The sequence below is a fragment of the Crinia signifera genome, chromosome 6 (genome assembly GCF_055691185.1).
Source record: "Crinia signifera chromosome 6, ASM5569118v1, whole genome shotgun sequence".
Taxonomy (NCBI): domain Eukaryota; kingdom Metazoa; phylum Chordata; class Amphibia; order Anura; family Myobatrachidae; genus Crinia; species Crinia signifera.
This window is the reverse complement of record NC_139222.1, coordinates 131768470-131790192: the sequence shown is the minus strand read 5'-3', so window position 1 is coordinate 131790192 and position 21723 is coordinate 131768470. Positions and strand designations below refer to the sequence as shown.

The 21723-nt window shown below is 42.7% G+C and overlaps 1 protein-coding gene across 6 annotated transcripts in view; it reads right to left on the bottom strand.

Moving 5' to 3' along the window:
* The window catches only part of THRA (thyroid hormone receptor alpha), a 139719-nt gene that overhangs the window by 38642 nt on the left and 79354 nt on the right, over positions 1–21723 (bottom strand). Inside the window, exon 3 of one of the 6 annotated variants that reach the window (XM_083147238.1) lies at positions 21364–21406. The exons of the other annotated variants lie outside the window; for them this stretch is intronic. Within the exon in view, the coding sequence (XP_083003364.1) occupies positions 21364–21406 (43 nt within the window). The remainder of the gene's footprint in view (positions 1–21363; positions 21407–21723) is intronic. 6 annotated transcript variants of the gene reach the window in all.

The following is a 21723-nucleotide window of genomic DNA, read 5'->3' as shown; positions in this document are numbered from 1 at the left end:
ATATTTAAAGATATTTAAATGCACGTGCCCACACAGGTGTTCTACAGAGGCCGTTGCTATTGTAAAGATTGTAAAGATTTTATAGCAGATAGTAATACAAAAGAGGTCTGTAGAGGGAAGTATGGAGAGCTGTATGGAGACATGCTGTATAGGCTCAGAATGGGTGCAGTTATGCGGAACTAACCATATCTAGTATGCTATATGGCAGGGAGTGGCTTCACTGGAATTGCCTTGTTTTGTGTGAAGATAAACAGTATATACATTAGCACGTTCACACACAACATATCAAAGGTTGCATGGGGTAAGATCAATTATTTTATTGTTCACATAAAGATTAAGCCAGTAGGATAATAAGTACCTCCTGTCTGTGACACTGGGACAGGTTTTATGAAACTTAACTAATGTGTCACCCAGTGGAAACAAGGTAAAGTCTTATAGTGGCCATTTGTCTGTGTCACATTATGGGTGGTGTCACACGGAAACACTTGAACACTGCATGTTTTTCAGCTAGAGAAGTGCCCTGTTTACAAGAGCTCAATTGCTACATTAATGTCATTTGATTTAAAGAAGGAACGGTCCTCCCAGTCATGCAAGAGCAATTAAGTGCTGAGGTCCCCGAACTGCACTGCATCACACATGGTAACTGGGAGCGGTACGCTGCCCATCCACCACATGAACAATTAAGCTCTCATGAGCGCAATGCTTTTCTAGCTGGAAAAGTGCAGCAGTGATTAACTCATATATGACTTCATTTTATGGTGGGAGGGATATTGGATTCCTTAACATTCAAAGGTTGTGTAATTCAATGATGCAAATAATTCCCCTTCTTCTATCCCTCTGTCCTCTTCAGACGTGTGGAATATTACCACATCTTTCGTAACATTTCAGTGCTCTTATCCTTTTGGAGGGAAATGACCCAGGTCCCATAAGTAGATTAGCTCTTTTCTGTCACCTTGTGGTAGGTTAGCTAAATATCACAATTCGTGGTCTTGTATCTTACAGTCATTTTGCAGTCTGAATCCACACTGATGAATATGTTGCCACCAATTCAGTTAAAACATTGTGCCTCATACCTCAGCCATGCAGCTGATATTTAATGTGCAGACTGATTTCACTGTGTGTAGCTGACAGGTCTACTTTCACTGTGCCAAGTACAGTTAGAGTAATAGAGTGCATGATTCAATGTTTTGTGGCACCTTTTCATAGAAGTATTCCCTATATTGTACAGTACACTCCCTGCCTTCTCAGCAAGGGTGAATATAACCAAAACAAACTTTCAGCTACAAACGTAAAACTTTCCTGTACTGTCTGAGGGCTAATATGATGCAATTATGCCTGCACTGCAGGAGTTACGTTTACAGTGGACACCTCAGTGAAGATGAATATCTGCAGAATTCCCCCCCTAGTCCAGCCCTCCCTCTCCTCAGCGCACCCCCCCCCCCCCCCACCCCTGGTAAAGTACATGCTGTACCAGACAGGGGCCTGGGCAAACTGCCAGCTCCTGAGGTCTTCCCAGTTCATGGCTTCAGGCCAAGGCCTGCATCCCGACACCTGAAATATCCCCCTGGTGACAGGGAGGGGACAAGCACGAGAGAGGAGAGGCAGTCACGGGACAGGGAGCCTGGGGATAAACATCCGTCTCCTGTCTGACCTCAAAGGGCAAACAGTTACCTTAACTCTCCCTAGTCTCAAACAACTTTTCATGTTAGTAGATTGTCAGCTCTTTGCCCTACATCCCATGCAATGGCAGGGTCTTGGAAGAAATTTGGGGAGACTGAAAAAGGTAAACAAACTTAAGCAGGATATGACATCACTATGGATTTGAAATGGAGACTTGGCAATCTAGCCCGCTACATAGCCAAATCTGTACATTCTGGAGTCATGCTATTTCACCCATCTTACATTTTTTATCACTTTCAGTGCAGGTAACCACTAAATAGGTCTCTGGCATAATTTTCTATATGGAAATCCTGGGCTGGACTACAGTTCTTAAGGTCACAAAGTGTCTGTGCAGTGCCATCATCCTTAGAGCCAAATGGCCTAATTAGTAAAAAAACAATGTTAACAATTTAGAGGATACCGCTCAACAATACTCATGAGAAAAGCCCTCTCCAGCTATTGTAGTACTCTCTGTGTGTATTCAGCCTGATATTGAATTCACTATTGTAATGACTGGTGTGTAAAGTGAACACTCTATTTAGAGATTCCTATTGATCCACAGTAAAACAGAACTACTACCATTCATCTGCAGGGGGACCTCTTTACTAGCATTGGGATATGATAAGGTAAAATGAAACACTTTCTAGGGTATAATATTACAATGCCATCCAGAGGTCAGCTGCCATGAAAAACGGGGAAATTTGTTCCACAAACCTAAGTGATAACGTTTGAATGACCCTTTCTGAGTCCATGTGACTATCATTATCCTAAATATCACAGCACATGAATGAGCACAAAAGAAACACAAACAATACCTCAATTAGTGCCTCAAACACAGGTTATCCAGAAATATCACAAACACAAAAACTTCAATATATCTATACACATAAATAAAAATGTCATATAGGTTGTTAGCTATTGCCAAAGCACAATAGAGATACATGCAGTAAACCTCAGGAGTAAACATAACCTTGTCACACCCTATAAAACAGCAGTCACACACACACACACACACACACACACATATCAGTCACACAACCTCCATGTTCTGTACAAGCTATAAGTTGATTACTGTCCCTGCGCAGCCTGGTACAATTTGTGTATGTTTGTTCATTGATAGCTCAGCATATGCAGCCAGATCATGCGGGAAATCCTATTTATACAAAAGGTGATTACTCTATTTACATTCAACCTAGTGAGCTAAAGGGTCACTCTCACAATAGTTTCAATGCTGTTTATATTTGAACCTAGGAAATACTCTTGTCTCTATTTTGCATCTTTTGCAAATCAGAATGGACAGTCTAATGACCTGGCCACAGAGGGGACACTCTCTTTAGACTGTCTATTCCTGTTTATGGGTTTTTGAGATCATCTATGAAGGGCTCCATGATTAGAAGTTCTGAACCTTCTACAGTATATCAGTTTTTTCTGTACCATTCTCTCACCCATAAATGGCTCATTTGTGCTACGTTCATCATGTAATTTACACTCAGATGTTCTGAGGTGAATTTACAGTTTAACATTTGAATACATTTTTTTTTACTGCGATATCTTCTATGTCTACCTTCTTCAGTACACCAAGGCAAAGATACCTTTATATGTTTCCTACTACTTTTCTCACTGTGAGTGTGGCTACAGCTATAAGGATTGTCACATTCAAAGATACCTAGATGTGCAGTGTTTTATGTGAATGAATGTGTCTGGGTACGCAGTAGAATCCACATTTCCTTGAGAAGTTACCCTGTATGTTATTTACTTTCATCTGCTCAATTAAGACCTGCACATCATGGTGAATGTCCAGCAATCAATTCCCTTTTACTTTACTAATATAAGAAAGGCACTTCTATTGTGTACTTTATTGTAAAACATACTACATACTGTATATGCTTTTATTTAATCATTTTTCATGCATTGTGCCCTGAACAATCCCCGAAAAGAGAAACCTGTGAACATCACATTGACAAAAAAAGTAAATTTGAATGTTAGTACTTATTTTTGTATATCACTACCCTTTTCTATCTTGTAAAGTATGTGCAGAGAGAGTAGGTTTGGGTAGGTTGTGCTTAAACTGAAATCTAAATTACAGTGTAAAAATAAAGCAGCCATTATTTAACCAGCACAGAAAAAAACAACTCACCCAAGTCTAATACGGCCTACACACATGCCGATATTAAGGTATTTTCTAAGCGATTTTGCTTAGTTTGGCAAAGTCACTTAGAAAATGCCCTCACATCGGTGTGTGTGTGGGGGCTATATCGACAGCAATGCGCGTCCCCGCGCGTCTTTGTCGCTGGCCGAGATTGATGAACAGTGTCCATCAATATCGGCATCGGCAGGGTTCTCCCACCGGAGAACACTGGCGCTGTCTGCTCGCTTAGCACACAGAGCTGACAGCTCGCTCTGTGTGTGGGCTGTCAGCTCTGTGTGCTGAGCAGAACATCGGCATGTGTGTAGGGCCCATAACTCTATCTGCACATGCTACATCTGCTCAACCTGCAGTGCACATGGTTTTGCCCATTTTGAGAACAAATATGCCCTGCGATCAGGTCTGCGTTTGGCCTATATTTATCTATGGCCTAGTTACCCTACATCAGTGGAGCGGCCTAATAAGTTCTAACTGCTGTGTGACTTGGAAACACAGTACGGACCTCTGCACAGCAGCAATTTAAAATGACATAAAACAGAAGAAAAAAAACCCACAATCCTGACTAGTCATTTGATTATGCAACACCGATTACAGATTCCTGCTCTATGAAAAAAAGTGTAAACCCCTAAGGATATCAGTTTCATGATAACAGGCTTGATAATCTTAAAATATCTGTAATATTGGCATGTGAAGAAATTAAGTTTATATGAATAATATTAATTAACAGTGTTAGGGATTTTAAGGACAAAGAAAACATAATATATTTAAGGTCTGAGCCTCTTCTACACCCAGTTATCAGCCGCAATCTAGGTTCCAGTCTCTTATCCAAAACAGGCAAATGTGTAGCTACAAGATAAAATTGTTGTCTTCTTTTGACATGTTCATGGAACATAAGAACATGGGACAGCAATATACAAATAAATACATTTTTGTTTTAAGGAAGGATGCAATGTTACATAAAAAGTTGAAATGAGGGCATCCAAAAGTTGGTCTAGTGTATGTATCTTAAGAGCTTATTTAGACGTATACAGAGTATACAGATACATTGAGACAAGCATCTTAGCCTTTTTTTATCTTACACACAGTAATTTGCTGTCTGCTGTAGAACAAAATACAGAAATATTGAAATAGTAAGAAAATCACCATTGGCTCTCACTTGTTGTTTTTCTAGTTTGCATTTCATGTATTTATTAATGTGTGAAAAGTGTTAAAGTTGAAAATTGTGAATGAGCACACAATGAAATTAAGCTGAGGACTAGGTTTGACAACTGAGATATAAATGTGGAAATTAAAAGGACCAAGATTTCATATAAATAAAGCAAGATTTGATAGAGGAATCGGGCTGCTCCTTCCCCATGGAATGCCCTGCTACGCACAATAAGACTCTCTACTAGCCTCCAAACTTTCAAGCGTTCCCTGAAAACTCACCTCTTAGGGCACGCTTATCATATTTAAGTTCCACACTCATAACCCTCTGAGGCACTTATGTATTATATAGCTTTTCTTCTGGACTTGCAACTAGTTGGGACTGCTATGCTATTACTGGTGCCTGTCCTTGTGTTTCCCTCCTATTTCCCTATAGATTGCAAGCTGTCAGCAGGGTCCTCTTACAGCCTAGTCTGTCTGTCTGTGAGGAACATACAGTACTGGGCAATAGAAGGATTTGTATGTGGTACCAATTTGAGTGGTTAGCATGGGCTCTATGGCCTGTTTCACATGGACAAAAGTCATGCCGTACACAGTAGTTAATAATGGACAGCATTGTGTCCATTTACATGGGACGTCACGGCCCGACCGCCCGATTGCAGACGGCTGTCACCACTGAAAAGGATGGCTATCGGGCTGTGGCCATCCCTACCATTGTAAACTTGCACGGCACGGCTTCTTGGCTTTGCAGATTTTTGCTGCCTCGCGTCAGCCGGAGTATGTGAAACCACCCTATGGGGATAGAAAATTAATGGTAAGCAGATCAATAATAATAATATAAAATGTGAGCAGTAATCAAAGATGGATCAGAGGATCAAAGACGTAATAAAGGTAATGTTAAGCAGGGACATTATGGGGTAATAATATGAGATATTAGTAGGGTCTCTTTGGGTTGCGGTGTCTTGAATCCTATTTGAGAAAAGTGCTATATAAATATTATAAAAGGTAGTCATAGGGAATGTACAGTATGGGATGATAATATGAGTTGTAAGTAGGGGTCATTTTTATGCACCCCAAGAGCATTCAAGTTTATCAAGGTAATTAAAACATGCATTTCAGGAACCTGACACCCTTTGACCTGACACCACATATACTTTTGCTGGCCATTAATATGCTTCTTTACTGTTATTCAATTTTAATTTGTAATGTTTTGTGTACAGGCTGATTTCCCCATTTCTCCCCACAAATAATGTCCCTTATTCAGATCTGCTTGCAGTACAAATTTGTTCTCTAAACGGGCAAAGCCATGTGCACTGCAGGTGGGGCAGATGTAACCTGTGCAGAGAGAGTTACATTTGGGAGAGGTGTGTTGAAACTTAAATCTAAATCGCAGTGTAAAAATAAAGCAGTCAGTATTTACCCTGCACAAAAATAAAATAACTCACACAAATCTAATTCTCTCTGCACCTGTTACATCTGTCCCACCTGCAGTGCACATGGTTTTGCCCATTTTGAGAACAAATTGGTAGTGCAATCAGATCTGAATAAGGGCCATTGTCACTAACATCATACCAAATTGCAGCACACCGAGCTGAGCGTTAATTGTGAGAATTTAAAAGTGAAGCCGCATTACTTAAACGTGTGATAAATTGTACCATGGACAGCTGAGTATGCCCCAAAGGGACTTGTCCAAAGTGAACCCAACCCAAAGTTTCAAAAGCAGGGCCTGATTCAGAGTTGATCGCAAATGCAAAATCGTTCTCAAATGGACAAAAACAGGTGCACTGCAGGTGGAGCAGATGTAACGCGTGCAGAGAGAGCTAGATTTGTGTGAGTTATTTTGTTTCTGTGCAGGATAAATGATGGCTGCTTTATTTTTACACTGCAATTTATATTTCATATTGAACACACCCCACCCAAATCTAATGGGGCCTACAAACGTAGCGATTTTCGCCTATTTTTTAAGCGATCTGACCAGAGAAAATGAGCAGTGACAGATAGCTCAGCACACATTGCAGGTGCAGTGCTGTGTGCTGAGCAGGAAGCGGTACATCTGTCAGAACAGACTTAGGTCTACAGTCATTAGGTCGACAGGGTTAAAGGTCGACATGGCTCAAGGTCGACATGGGCCAATGTCGACATGGTTTTAGGTCGACAGTCATTGGGTCGACATGAATTTTTCACTGTTTTTTGACCCGAATGTCGACACAGTCGACATGGACACAGTTGGAGTCGAACCGCAGCCCCTCGCTTCGCTCGCAATGCTTCGGGCACACTATTTTATTCTCCCACCACGCCCTAGTGGATGGTAGGGCATGAAATACCGCCTGTCGGCACATGTCGGCTCAAAAAACAGTGAAAAACTCATGTCGACCTAATGACTGTCGACATTGGCCCATGTCGACCTTGAGCCATATCGACCTTTAACCCTGTCGACCTTGGGGACAGTCAACCTTCCGGGGTCGACCTAATGACTGTCAACCTAAGTCTGGTCTGACAGATGACCGTTTCCCGCTGAGCAATATGTGCTGAGTGATCTGGCCGATGCCAGATCACTCAGCACAAAGGTTCTTATTCTGATTTATTTGTTCGTACGGGGGTCCGATGGTTTGGCTCTTCGCATGCACATAATGTTATATGCGCATGTGCAGGCCTTCTGTGTGGGCGCATTTACCGACCTGCGCAGTCGGCATGTCGCTCATACAAGGGGGGGGGGAGGGGTGAGGGCATGGGAATGCCTGCCGCAGGTGTGCTACAGGCAGCTGATGTCACATGACGTCAGTCACCTGCCCTGTCTGGACACATGCAAATATAAGTCAGTCTCCACTGACACTTATATATGCGAGTCCACGAGAAATTATTTAATGGTCGATGGCCATCGAATGATTTCTGCTACAGTGGAACATGCGAGGGGATGTGTTTTCATAACAAATCCACTCGCATGGTTGCAGAGGGGATACAACAGCAGGGGTGTGGGGGCATGTATTGGCTGGGGTCGAGCTACGCAGCTTAGTAGTCAACCAGAATGAGGGCTAAAGCTCCCATCGCCCCGAGTATAGGCCCCATAACTCTCCCTGCACATTTTACATGTGCCCCAGCAGTGCACATGCAGGGCCGGCAGCAGAAATCTTGGGGCCCTGTACACTGATATTTCTGGGGCCCCCCGCCCTTCGCCATAGTCCACTCCTTAACTATACCATTGAGGATCCAGGGGGCTTTAACACTTCAGTCTTCAACTGTGTAGTAGAATAGAATCTCCGTCCACAGGAGAACTACAGCAGCAGGGCAGGACCCCGAAGGCAGCCACCACAGTTCGGAACACAGATTAAGTGTGCCGCGCCTGCACAGTAAGGTCAGTGACACGGTGCGCAGTGCAGCATAGGAGACAGCCGACTCAGGCTCAGCCTCCGAGCACTGAGCGGCTGACCTGGACGGTGGGCGGACAGAGTGACAATCAGCGCTGCAGCAGGAGTAGAGACCTGGGGGCGGCAGCGCACACAACACAAGTGAGTCGGCCGGACAGAGCCAGCCCAGCAAAGACACCAGACTGCTGCGGCCCTGGTCGCAGCAACAGGGTTATCACAGACGGGCCCTGACCGGGCTCTGGGGCCCTTCAAAATGCTGGGGCCCGTCACACATGTCCCCCTTGACCCCCCCCTGTCCCCGGCCCTGTGCACATGGTTATGTCCATCTGAATCAAGCCCAGTCTCTGTATTATTTTTTTTCTAAATAAAAATTCAATACCATTAGCACCCCAGAATAAATCATGTAACATGTATGCAATATGAGTGTGGCACAGTATTAATATAACAAAAACAAAAAAAAAAGCAATGTGTCTGCTCTGCCTGTTCTGCTCTAGGCAGACTTCTGACAAACAGAACATCACACAGCATTTTAAATCTGTCTGAGTCATACAGACTACTACTGTTTCATTTGACGTTGTGGGCGGTGACAGAACATGCTGTTTGCGGCACTTTACCCCCGCCTCTCTCACTGACGTTTCTTCTGTTGCTATCTCAACTGGAGGAAGATCCATGCTGGCAAAGAATCTCTATTTATATGTGAGCATGGGATTTCCCTTTGCACACAACAAAATGCATTGCCAAGCCTAGGGTTTATGCAGATTACAGGGCAGAAGTGGTGCCAACCCTCTCTCATGCACTCACTGCTCTTCTGACATTTACAAGCAACATACAAATAGTGCCTGTTGCTGCCCTGGTCTCCTGTCACGTGACCAATGGGCACAACAGACAGCAACAGAGACCTCATTAGATAGTTCAGTTCCACAAGATTCGCTGCATATTTAATTAGCGTTTCCGTCCCTGCTGACATTGCAGTTAATTTCCTGCGGTCTGATCAAATTTGTTGGAATATATATTTCTTGCTATAAAATAATGCCCTTTAAGTTATATTATTAGAAAATGTATTCCTACAAAACTTTTCCATTTACTGTATATACCCACAAGTCTGTGTCATTTCTGCTGTTGGTTAAATAACCTACAGTTAGGATGTAAATGTTGGTGGATGATGCTTCCAGTGCAGCTCTGCTTTTAAAAAGAGAATAATCTGATGCAGAAAGGAATAGTTAATTCTCTAACAGAAACCATTTGCTGCTAATATCCTGGCCACAGAGCAGTGTTTCTATGGCCTGGGTTTTTTTTTGCTGCCTAATTTATACCTCATTTGATTAGCATATTAGCTATTCCCCTTGCATTTTAAAACACATTTTCTTATGTATACTTCTTCCATGTTAATATTTTGGAATTTTAAGGGTTTGCATAGTCGCCCACCCGTTTGCACGGAGCAGTGCGGGTGGGGGTAGTGGGGCGGCGGGCCTGGGTTGCACCCGTGGGAACGCCAAGTGTTTCATGGGCGTCCCCATCAAAATGCTGGGCGTTCCCATGGGAATGCAGGTGGGAGGAGGTGCGCCGGGGCAGGCGACTGATGTCACATGATGTCAGCCGCCTGCCCTGTCTCCGGTGGAATGGCCGCAAACTAACTTATATTTGCGTTGCCTTAAGAAATCGTTTGATGGTCGGCAGCCGTCGAATGATTTCCTGCCCGCATGCAAGGCTTTGAATGGATATTTATGCAAGTCATCCATTTGCATTTCTGCGGGGCAAATCGGCGTTCGAGCGAGGGGCTTGCGCTCATGCAGGATGCGTTTAGTTGTCTCGCAAAACAGTGAAATTTGCTGCTTTGCGAGTGAACCAGAAAGTCCTTATTTTTCTGCATATGTATATTGCCAACCAGGACAGGGTGGGGGGAGATGGAAATAAAGATATATAGATTTTCTTAAATGGAGGAGATATTTAAATGGCCCAGTTGAAAAGTGTTAGCTACCTTAGTCGGTATGCAGTCATTAGGTCAACAAGCATTAGGTGGAAATTGTCAAAATATCAACACAAGCAAAAGGTGAACATGGAAGACGGTCGACATGACATTTTCATGATTTTCTTTTAAAAAATCGACATGTTCATACTTTACCCTCCCAGTGGGCATAGAGGGAGAATATAATATTGTGCAGAGCGCAGCAAGGAGAAAGCAGCGAGCCATGTGAGGGGATGCGGTACACTTCAACAGTGTCCATGGTGACCTATGTAGACAGACTTAAAAAACATGAAAAACTCATGTTGACCTTTTTCCAGGTCAACCTTTTGCTTGTGTCAACCTTTTCAGTATCGACCAATAGTGGTCAAGCCTTTCACTGTCGACCTAATGACCCACATACCCTTAGTCACCAGTACAAATGTTATTATACAAAAACACTAAAGGCTTTGCTTTACTTAAAAACATCCTTCTGGGCGTAGCTAGTGTGCAATATACTGTATCTTGCCATTGTGGTCCAGCTGTGTGTTGTTAGGAATTGTGGCATTGCACAGTCAGGGGATAGGGCGGTAATGATGCAAATTAAATCGCCACCACGGACCACACCCCCTGTACTTTCCATTTGGACCACTTTTCTGTGATCCTGTAATCCCAGCAAATTCCACGTAGTGGTGTATACATACTTTTGACCATGTTTACTGGCAAGACATGGCTAGTACAAGTATTGCATTTTTAAATATTTGGCATAAACATGATCGGCAGCACCGGGTTTGTTACCTCGTATACTGTTCTGGGTCAGTTCCAAAAAACAAAATGTGGGCAGGCAGCTATTGATGCGCTTTGTGGAAATTGATGCATGACATGCTTGCGTAGTTTGCTGTTAAAATGAATGTTATTATTTGTACCGTCATACAGTGCAGCATTCATTTGCAGGTACTCTGTAGAATTGTACAGTGCAACATGCTCATTACCTGTGTACAATGATTATAATGATACAGAGCAGCATTTCATTAGCAGCGTACAGATACTCAGACCTTTTTTCGAGTCTGGCGTGGCAATTATCAATATACAAATGCTTGCATTCTCTTTGGGCTACAAGGGTACTTTTGGCAAACCTACTGTATTGTTAGTATACAAATACTCAGTGTCATCCTAATTCACTGCTTCCTGTTCTTTTACTCTGCATAGGTTCGTTATCAGTATCATACTATAGAAGAGAATATATACCATTCCTGATGAGACCACTCTACTTCTCCCCCTGACTCATTATTGTGTGCTAAAGCTGAAGCTGTGGCCGGCTGGATGGAGGGCTGGAATCCTATTGCAATGCCATACCAACACTCACACACAAGCCAACTTACAAATCAGAATCTCACTGGAAGTCTCCAGTTTACGACTGTGAAATGTGTATTCTTAAAAGCCCAATTAGGAAAGACTGAGTAGTCTCTGAATACAGGACATTGACAAATATGATGTAATAGTTGGCGGGTAACCAGAATTGTGCATAACTTTTTCTGCTGTTCATTCCCTCTTCCTTCCTAGTAACCATTTTATATATCAGAGCATTTTACAGTTATTAGTGACCTTTAACATGCTGTTGTTTTAAGCAGTACATATCACAGACTGCGTAGGCTCTTTGAACATAAACATTTCTTTTTTTATGTGCAACAACTTTCAATTTAATTCTACTGGATTATATTTTTCTACTATAAGTGTAGACTATTATAATACATCATGTTCTCGGTTCTAAATAGATATGCCAATGTGTATGGCGGGTGTCTGTACTTAATGCACATAATGGCTGCAACCCTTTTGTGGGATAAATCAATTAGTTCAGCAGCAAAAAAAAACAAATTCCAGTAATCAATGCAGATCAACCAAATTAGCAATAGGGGAGCAAACTGCTGCAATTCTCCCTTATACTGTATATGTTGCATGGCCCATACAAGGATGGCCATATCAAAGCGCTACCTCTAGGTTTTGGGCTGTATGTCCTGAGGACATCTCAAGTTGCCGTCCCCAGGGTGAACCGCTTTCATTGCAGCAGCTACATATTGTAACTGCTCTTCAGACAAGCAGGTGTATATTACAGGAGTGCATGAAGTTCAGGTTTGATTGAGGCAATAAAACTGCAGAGAACAGGACAAACACACACAGCACGATGGTAGACTGCACCAGGGGCAAAGTAGTTAATATGTGATGTATATGGTGTTCAGAGAAAATCTAATTGGAAGCAGTTTTCTCTCTTTCTAAAGCAGGATGTCATTGCCATGTGCAAGAGCTGAGATCAGGGAAACAAGGGGGAGGGTGGGGGAGAGGTTCACTTTGCAGGGTGGCCTTGAGGTTTATCTTCTAATGCAGGCAAAATGCTTTGTTCCCATAATGTAATTGTGCATCCCCGTAATAAGGGAAAAGTTTGTATATTATTAACCTTATCACATAGCTATTGGGGTTCCGAGTTATTCCCCCTCCCCATTTGAACAGAGAAAGATTTTACAGTGGGGAGGAATCTGAATGACCATAATACGGAGAAAGATAACTAATGGGAAGAGTAACTGTATGCCCATAATAAGGGTAGGGATACAAGTATATTGGCAAGTAGAAAGAAATGACTATTATCAATGGAAGAGATAGCTGCAAGGGAAGAATAACTTTTTAGTCCTGATAACAGATGACTATAACAATTTTGTCCGGATGAGAAAAAAAATTTATTCCAAAATATGTGAGGAGAAATCTCTAAAGGCCCATACACACTGGGCGACTTCGAGGCGAAAGCAGCTTTCAGCTGGAAAGCCTCCCAGTGTGTACGGAGCAGCGATGAGCGGTAATGCACGCTCAGACATCATCACTGGCTCGGCCGCTCCTCTGCTGGTATTACGAGCAGATGAGCGAGGGAGTTGGCAGCTTTCCATAGCGTCCTTCTATGGAAAGTCGTCCACCCCAGCCAGGGGAAATCGCTAAAACGGGCGAAAAACGCTCAGTGTGTATGCAATGAGCGTTTTTTAACCCAGCGATTTTCCCAATCATCGTTATCCATACACACTGGACAAAAATGCCTAGTGTGTATAGACCTTCAGAAAGCTACCATCTTGATAATGGATGAAAGCTCTCTGTATATATGTATGTATATATGTGTGATGACATGGCATGGCACGACTAGGAGGTCTGTTTAACATGCAAGGAGACTAGATATATTGACACATCTGTAAATGTAATTAACATGTCAATTCATTCTGCTCGGTGTTGTGGTTTGGATTCTAGGTGGAACAAACATAATAACATAAATTTTGTCTAGAACACTTTTAAATATTTTTGATACTGTGCAATAAATAGAACAGTGACCTGCTACCGGGCACATTCTTGGCCAGTCGGTATGCAGTGACTAGTACTGTAACTGAAAAGGGCACAAAAGAGTTGCACACCCGGTAAATACCAGAGTTACGGGGTGTGTATCAGCATGCGGAGAAAGATGGGTTTCTACATGTCCAAGTAAGGAAACTTAGAAAGCAAACCTATCTTGATTGTTTGTATAATCTCATAGCGCACATTTTATACTATGCATGCACACACACAGATATAGACACAAATATACATATATTAAGTTAGATGTTAAGCGTGCACTCATATTTGGTATATGAATGCATCTGTGATTTATTTATGTGTTTTTGTTACATATGTGTATTAAATCACACATCTGAAGACCACATGAGAGGCAGTACAGTTCAGCTTACAGCTTGAACAAAGGAATTCCAAATAACTGTAACAGAACTGGTGGAGAGTGCAAGAGAGTGTCTACATCTCGAGAACAACAGTGCAAAGAGTCAGCATGCAGTGCCCAAACGGGCCAAACTTACTTCCTTACTACAGTTATATTGCTCCTCTTAATTGTTATGCTAGGTACACACCAGGACGACTAGGGCCCGATCAGCACAATCTAGATCCAATTCCGATCAATCGGATGTAGATTGTGTGCTGATTGGGCCCTTTTCTGACCTGGTGTGGAGCGATTCCGATCCGATGCGCGGTCCCGCGGGTCGGTCGGTCGTTATTGAGATCCTACCTGCTGCAGGTAGGATCTCAATGACGACCATAGAACCGGGTGCGGGTCGCCATCGGATCGGACCCGCTCACGGTGCACATCGTGAGCGGGTCGTGCCCTCCCGCGTCATCGTGAGCGGGTCGGACGAGACACTGACGACCCGCTCACGATGTGCATCGTGAGCGGGTCGTCCTGGTGTGTACCCCGCATTACTTTTATACCGTGGAGCACTGTGCATACACATAGTCTATGCAGCAGATCAGTTCACTACTGGATGCTTCTAAAGGTTCATAGCTTATAATATGGGTATTGTTAATGACGAAAATCTAATTTGACGAATCGTAGGACATAGCTAATTTTTTTAGGAAAGAAAACCCCGTGTGAATGTAACATTTCTCAGGCCACAAGATCCTGGTCTAACTTTATTTTAGGCATCCAGTAAGTTGTATTGAACTACTAAAACCTTGTTGAATGTACTTTTTTTTGGGGGGGGGGGGGGGGGGGGGGGTCTTGAGTAACTACATGCTAAAATGGATGTAATGACATGAAGCTAAAACACTACATATGAAATAGGGTTAAATACAAAATCCAGGGTGATGAGAACGAGTAGTTAGAAAACTGACAGTGGGATCCTGATGGCCAGAATCTTGACACATCCCGCTTAGTATTTTCACCCTAATCTTTCCACTAACGCACCCTTCCTAAAGCTTAACGCTGACCATCCCCTCTCGCAGCCAAACCCGAACCTCCTCTACCCATGCCGCCTAAACGGGATTCAGCATAACGTGAATTTTTTCCATTGGCTTATGATGCCCCTATAAAGCAGTGAACAGGACAGCCGTGCAAGAAATTCCCACTGCGCCAACAGAGACTGACCACCATCATCCAAGCTTAAGAAGAACAACATTCAGCATCCTTACACAAAAAGCTGGGCCTGAAGAAGAACTCAGTCAATGCCATGGACTTCAAAACTAAGTGATTCTAAATATAAAGGAATGTGTTTTTAATGGTTCTCAGATTTGTGAGCTTCTTAGAGATATTGGGGCCAATTTAATTGTTCTGTCCCCCTCCCACTGGGCATCTATGCTTATGAAAGTCTATCAGAGCTAGTCAATTATTGCTGAGATCAGATGCCAATTAGAATGTTATGTGTCTGACCGTTATGGGTTTAGCCACGCAAAGTGGCTAAATTCATCTAATGTTGCTGAGTGGGCATGTAAACTTTTGGGTTTGGTCACTTTGGGGGAGAAAATTCTCGCATCTGCAGAGTCTGCAAGTAAATAAGTGGACTGCAGCGGGTAATGTGTGTCTATCGGAGAAACAAATGAAAAGCTCAATTAGATGCCCATAACTAAACGTCACAATTGAATTCCCCCAGTGAATTTGACTGTGCACTGCATGACAAGAAGGCTACTTAGGAATCATTGAAGTTAGTGGCAAAAGGGCAGATAACTACAAGGAGTTGATAGAAAACCGAATCTCTTGTATCTTTGAAACAATCGCCAATTAGCATTTGAACTGTTGCATTTGAATTCAGCACATCCAAATACATAAGGAATTACACATTTCATCTCAGAAGTAGACAACGTTTGGAAAATTGTTGACCATAATCATCTTACACATTTTTCATTTTAAATGGCTTGGCTACTACATTTGTAATGCCCCCATACACTATGCGATTTGGGCCCAATTTAATCCAATTCCAGCGGATCGGGCTGAGAAATTGCGTGAAATCAGACCAAATCGTATGTGTATGACATCCGGTCTGACCGGATGTGCGTTACTCAGCACATCGGAGACATGCTGCACGTAAGATATATCCTAAGTGCATCTGTCAGCGTCAAATCATGGGTGCTTTTAAGCGCCCACAATGTATTGCATACGTTGCCGGGGAGGTTTGGGCTGCACCTTGCTATTCATTTGATCCTGATCGAATCGCGATTGAATAGAAAATTAATGGCATTGTCTGTACAGGGTTTAACAGTGATTCATCATAAAGTTCCAGGACATAATCTCTGCAGGCTTACATCGCTTCCATGGGAGATGGGTGACGTTATTTGGTATCTTCACAGCTGTAAGGAAGTAAGTAACTCTAGCGCAACGGTAGGCAACTGGCGGACCACAGTCCGACTCCGGACCGCAAAGTACAGGAAACCGGACCTTCTCTAGAATATAGATTAGTGCTGCAGAACTACAGTAGCATAGCAGTCACACTGTAATGATGCAGAGAGGCCACAGCATCCATCTTGTTCCCCCACCATGGTGCCAGTACTATAGTGATTGGTTACAGGAGTCATGTGAGCAGCCTGACACCGCGTCCCAGGAAGTGACTGATGTGGAGGCTGATGAGCTGAGTGCATTCCAGTTCTCTGTGCACTGCAACGTGGAGGAGCCCCAAGGAAACAGCAAACAAATACACAGGCACAGGAGATGGACTGACATCAAGCTACCCAGCGGTACAGGCTCGTTCCTAGCTTCAAGTTTTTATTTTGGTGCTGAAACTTATACTTAAATTTTAAGGATTGTAGTATAAATTTCAGCACCAACATAAAAACTTATTATTAATTACATTATAGACATTTGATTTTGTGGACCTCGATCAAAACAATTAGAAATATCCAGACTCCATTAAAAATGACTTGCCTACCCCTGCTCTAGCATATGGGTGACACATAAACAGAAATGAGCTAAATGGAGATTTCACTAGTTACTACACTAGAGGGAGATAGAGAGAAGGGAACGGTGAGAAATACCTGCCTGAACACAATGCCTTACGGGAAATCTTGAGCACAGAACCAGACTTGAGAAGAAGCAGCTACAGCGAATTGAATCTGTATGTATATCACATCATCACCAAGGCACAATAGATCCCGATAAATGAAGCCAGACAAAAAAGGAAACTTTGGGCCTGGGACATGGAACTTGTCTCAACATTGCAGTGACCTAACACTGAAAGGCATAAAGTTGGGAGCTCAAGGAGACTAGTGCACATTCCTTCCTCAAGGACCTGTGACTCATCTGGCTATATGTATATTAAAGTATTACGCTGAAAGGAGAGAACATGTACCCTGTGTACAGGATCACTCCTTTATGTTATTCTTACTGTGTCTAAGGACAGCATTTATGTTATGTTAGCATCTGATAAGCACAATATGGCAGGTCACACCAGGGCATGTCTGCATGCAAATATGTGGAGAAGACATTCTGCACACACCCTATAAGCAGTGACCTTATGCTTTACATTCAGGAAAACAAACAAAACAGAGCTACCAGCATTCACAGGGCTCCTATATATAAGGAAGGATAGATGTTAGTCGGGCCATTTGCACAATCTGATTTGGGTGTGTGCCTGTGCGGATTGGGGAGTTGTATAGAGGGGCAAGTCATAAGGGATGATATAATTCACATAGAACTCTTCCTCTGATCATTGTCTATTTCCTTCCAATAGAGAGTTAATCATACTGGTGACATTTCCTTTTCATACCTTCTGTATATGGAAGAACATACAGCAAACATACATACCTACTAGAACTTTATTGCTGCTCAATAAATCATTCAAATCTGTAGACGCAAATAAAAATAAATAAAAAAACTAAATAAAAGGCAACAACATGAAAGTACATGGGCAATATGTAATAGTCTGCAAGGTGCCTACTGTATGGAAATTCCAGCGAGTCTGCTCATATTTTGAAAGCGACAATCACTTACAAGGCCTGGTTTTCCTGTGAAAATGATTGCCAGTAGTGATCCTAGGACGCAGCCCATTGTAGAGGCCATCGCAGCCCCCTCTACACCCCTAAAACAGCATCAGACTGTAAGACAATCACAGTCCGATGCCGACCTGTGTCCTATGCTGCTGGACCTTTGTACTAATGGGTGCTGTAACAACCTGAATGAGGTCCTATATTTGTATGATCTTCTCAGGGCAGAGCAAGAACTATGGACTATTATTCAATCACCACCCCATGAAGGAGCAGATGCAAAATTCTACAAGCAAAGGGTATTACATGTGTTATATAGTTGGCAGATGTAGTGGAGTAAGCTCTATAAAAGACAGAGTGACACAGACAGGGAACAGATTTGTTGCATTTGTCTGGCATGGTCGAACAGATTACATAAGTCTGTAATGTGAAGTGTGCATTTCAAAAAGCCATGAGAGCTGTTTTATTGAAGTGTGTAGAAGGTAAACAGCCTGTGGCCAAAGTGGCAGCAATGCAGATACTAATCAGTGGACTCTGGTTTCCCAGTGGGTGAAAAAGTTAAAGTTAACCTAAATGTCACTACTGTGCAGAGTCCAAACACACATACACACACATAAAATATATGTATATATATATCTATATATCTATAGATATATCTATCTATCTATCTATCTATCTATCTATCTATCTATCTATCTATATATATATATATACATACATACATACACACGCACACACAGAGAGCATTTTCTGATCAGCAATGTTTAACTAGCCATGGCAGCTGACGAGTGCCCTAGGAAACCTTGAACTTTTAAACATTTTTGGAAGACAATAATGTCTAAAATACAAATTGTTTCTACAAACCAAAATGTTTTAACTTATACAAACTCATATGGAGATGAAGGATTTAGAGGCCAACTGCTCTGCATAATAAACGCATAGAAAATATGAATAAGCAGAGGACTGAACAACCTCGCTATGGGGTTTATTCTAGTTCATTCTTTCTGACAAAATCCTTCTTAGATGGACAAAACCATGTGCACTGCAGGGGGGCAGATGTAACATGTGCAGAGAATTAGATTTGGGTGAGTTATTTTGTTTCTGCGCAGGGAAAATACTGACTGCATGATTTTACACTTCAATATAGATCTCACTTTGAAGAAAAACCCCACCCAAATCTAATTCTCTCTGCACAAGTTACATCTGCCCCACCCGCAGTGCACATGGTTTTGTCCATCTAAGAAGGATTATGTCAGAAAGAATGGACTAGAATAACCCCCTATGTTAGGAAAGGATGGCAGTTGAGATCCCAACAACCACAGAGTGTCATCACGATGTTCAAAATCCTGACAGATCCTGGTGAATATTTAACTATACCCTACAGCAGGGGTGGCCAAACCGGTCCTCGAGATCTACCAACGGTCCACGTTTTCCAGGTTACCTAGCTGGTGCACAGCTGTAGTCATTACTAACTGTCATATTTTAAAACATGCTGCATCATTCCTACTATAGATCCACAGGTTGCCTGGAAATCATGCACCGTTGGTAGATCTTGAGGACAGGTTTGGCCACCCCTGCCCTACAGCCTAACCCTAACTCTAGTCCTAAACCAGACCATAACCCCCAATACTTATTGTTGGGATGCCACTGTCAGGATCTTGACCATGGGCCTAATTTATACCTGCTCATAGGGCTGTGAGCATGTAATTCTAGACTTACTCAGTGCTGCGAAGGCCGTGGGAAGGAGGAGGCTAGCCTTCGCTGGCTGCTCGCATGAAGATTGCTGAGGGTGTTTGAGGGTGGTAACCCTGTGTTTTCAGGGAGTGCCATAGAGTTCCCCGGCCGTTGACGTCATCAGCGGCTCTCCCTCCCAATAGCCTGGAACACCTGCGTTTTCTGTGAAACTCCCAGAAAAATGCAGGTTTACCACCCGCAAATGCCCGCAGGTTGTAAAGCACCCTGCGAGCAGCCAGCTACCTTCATACAGATAGCATGCATACAGCGTTCCGTGAACATGAATGGTCATCTGATAATCGCTTATGCTGAAAGAAAACAACAAAACAGGTCACAATATTGGACAAGCAAGTTACGTCTGTGCGGGAGCAAAGAAACGCACCTCTCAGCTCGCAGCTCTGAAAGATGGCAACTTTAGCTGCGCTGTGCACAGAGCTCAGGAGTAGATGCATGAAGCAGTGATAAGGAAGGAGAAGTGATAAAGTGCCTGGTACTTTATCACCGGCCAATCAGCTCCTAACAGCCCCAACCTCTAACTTAACAGGCAGGTGCTGATTGGCTGGTGATAAAGCACTTTATCATTTCTCCTCCCTTATCACTGCTTCATACATCTACCCCCTCATTTATTTATTTATTGTTTCTTATATAGCGCACACATATTCCGGAGCAGGGACCCTGACTTTGCTTCCGGGGGCAGCTGCAAAGGCAGCCCATGCAGGGGACTGGCTGTTGAGACCGACAGCAGCAGGGATTACAGCAGCAGCGGAGGCTGCCTCCTCTGCAAGGGAGCCGCCACAGTATTTGACCATTCACATCAGTCCCTGCCCCACTGGAGCTTACAATATTCCCTACCACATGTGCATGCACACACATTAACTCTTGGGTTAATTTTTGTTGTTAACCTACCAGTATATTTTTGGATTGTGGGAGGAAACAGGAGTACCCGGAGTAAACCCACCAAGCATGGGAAAATATACAAACTCTGCACAGTTAGAGCCATGGTGGGAATCAAACCCATGACCTCAGCGCTTTAAGGCAGTAATGCTAACCATTACACCATCTGTACTGCCCAAAAACTTCAAATTATAACAGTTCCTTCCTGTTATTAAATGCAAACAGTTATACCTATTTAGATGTTTGAAAAACTGTAATTTAGGTTTATGTGCATATATCTGGTCTTCTTAAATATCCCCATCCAATATTACGTAGTAAAAGGATTTTGTTGAAAGCCCCATACTGCACACAGCCCATTAGATGATTTATAAGGATTTACTCATAGCTTGAGCTACATGCTGGCCACTGTTCATCACAAACATCTCATAACCAATCAGACACAACATTTTACTGACTGAACACTCCCTGGAGAGCAGTATATACATAAAGATGTGTACAATTCGATTAAGATAAAGATGTGGTATAATAGGAGCAATGATTCCACTTCTACATTTCCAGATTTCCTGGTATATACCTGGTTCTTCTTGGCCAAAATTTACTGTGAAATTATTAACAAAATTGGTACTTAAAATGCTGTAGCTTAAGCATATACGGTACATAACACGAAAGCTAACAAAACTAGATACAGAAAAACAAACCTGAAAAGAAAAGTTTACCTGACATCTAGGGGAATTTTGTCCTGATCAGATTTAAATGTCCCTGTGTTCAGGAAAAAAAAAAACAATTAAGTGGAAACACTACTCCTGATCTTGGTCATTTCCCTGTAAATGGGAAAAAGTCCTGTGGGGACACACTGAATAAGAGTTATACTCATTTTTAACCAAAATCCTTGACCGGACCCAATATTGTGAACCCAGGATGGCCCCATCTTCAGACCCTATTTCCACTGAACTTTGAGCCAGGTTATTCCTGGGTCAGTCCTTTCACACTGAACCTGGATCAGCTTTACAAAAGCATATGAATGCCATTAAAAAGTTACTTTTCAGTCTCTCAAAGATGACGTCACCAGCTAGCAC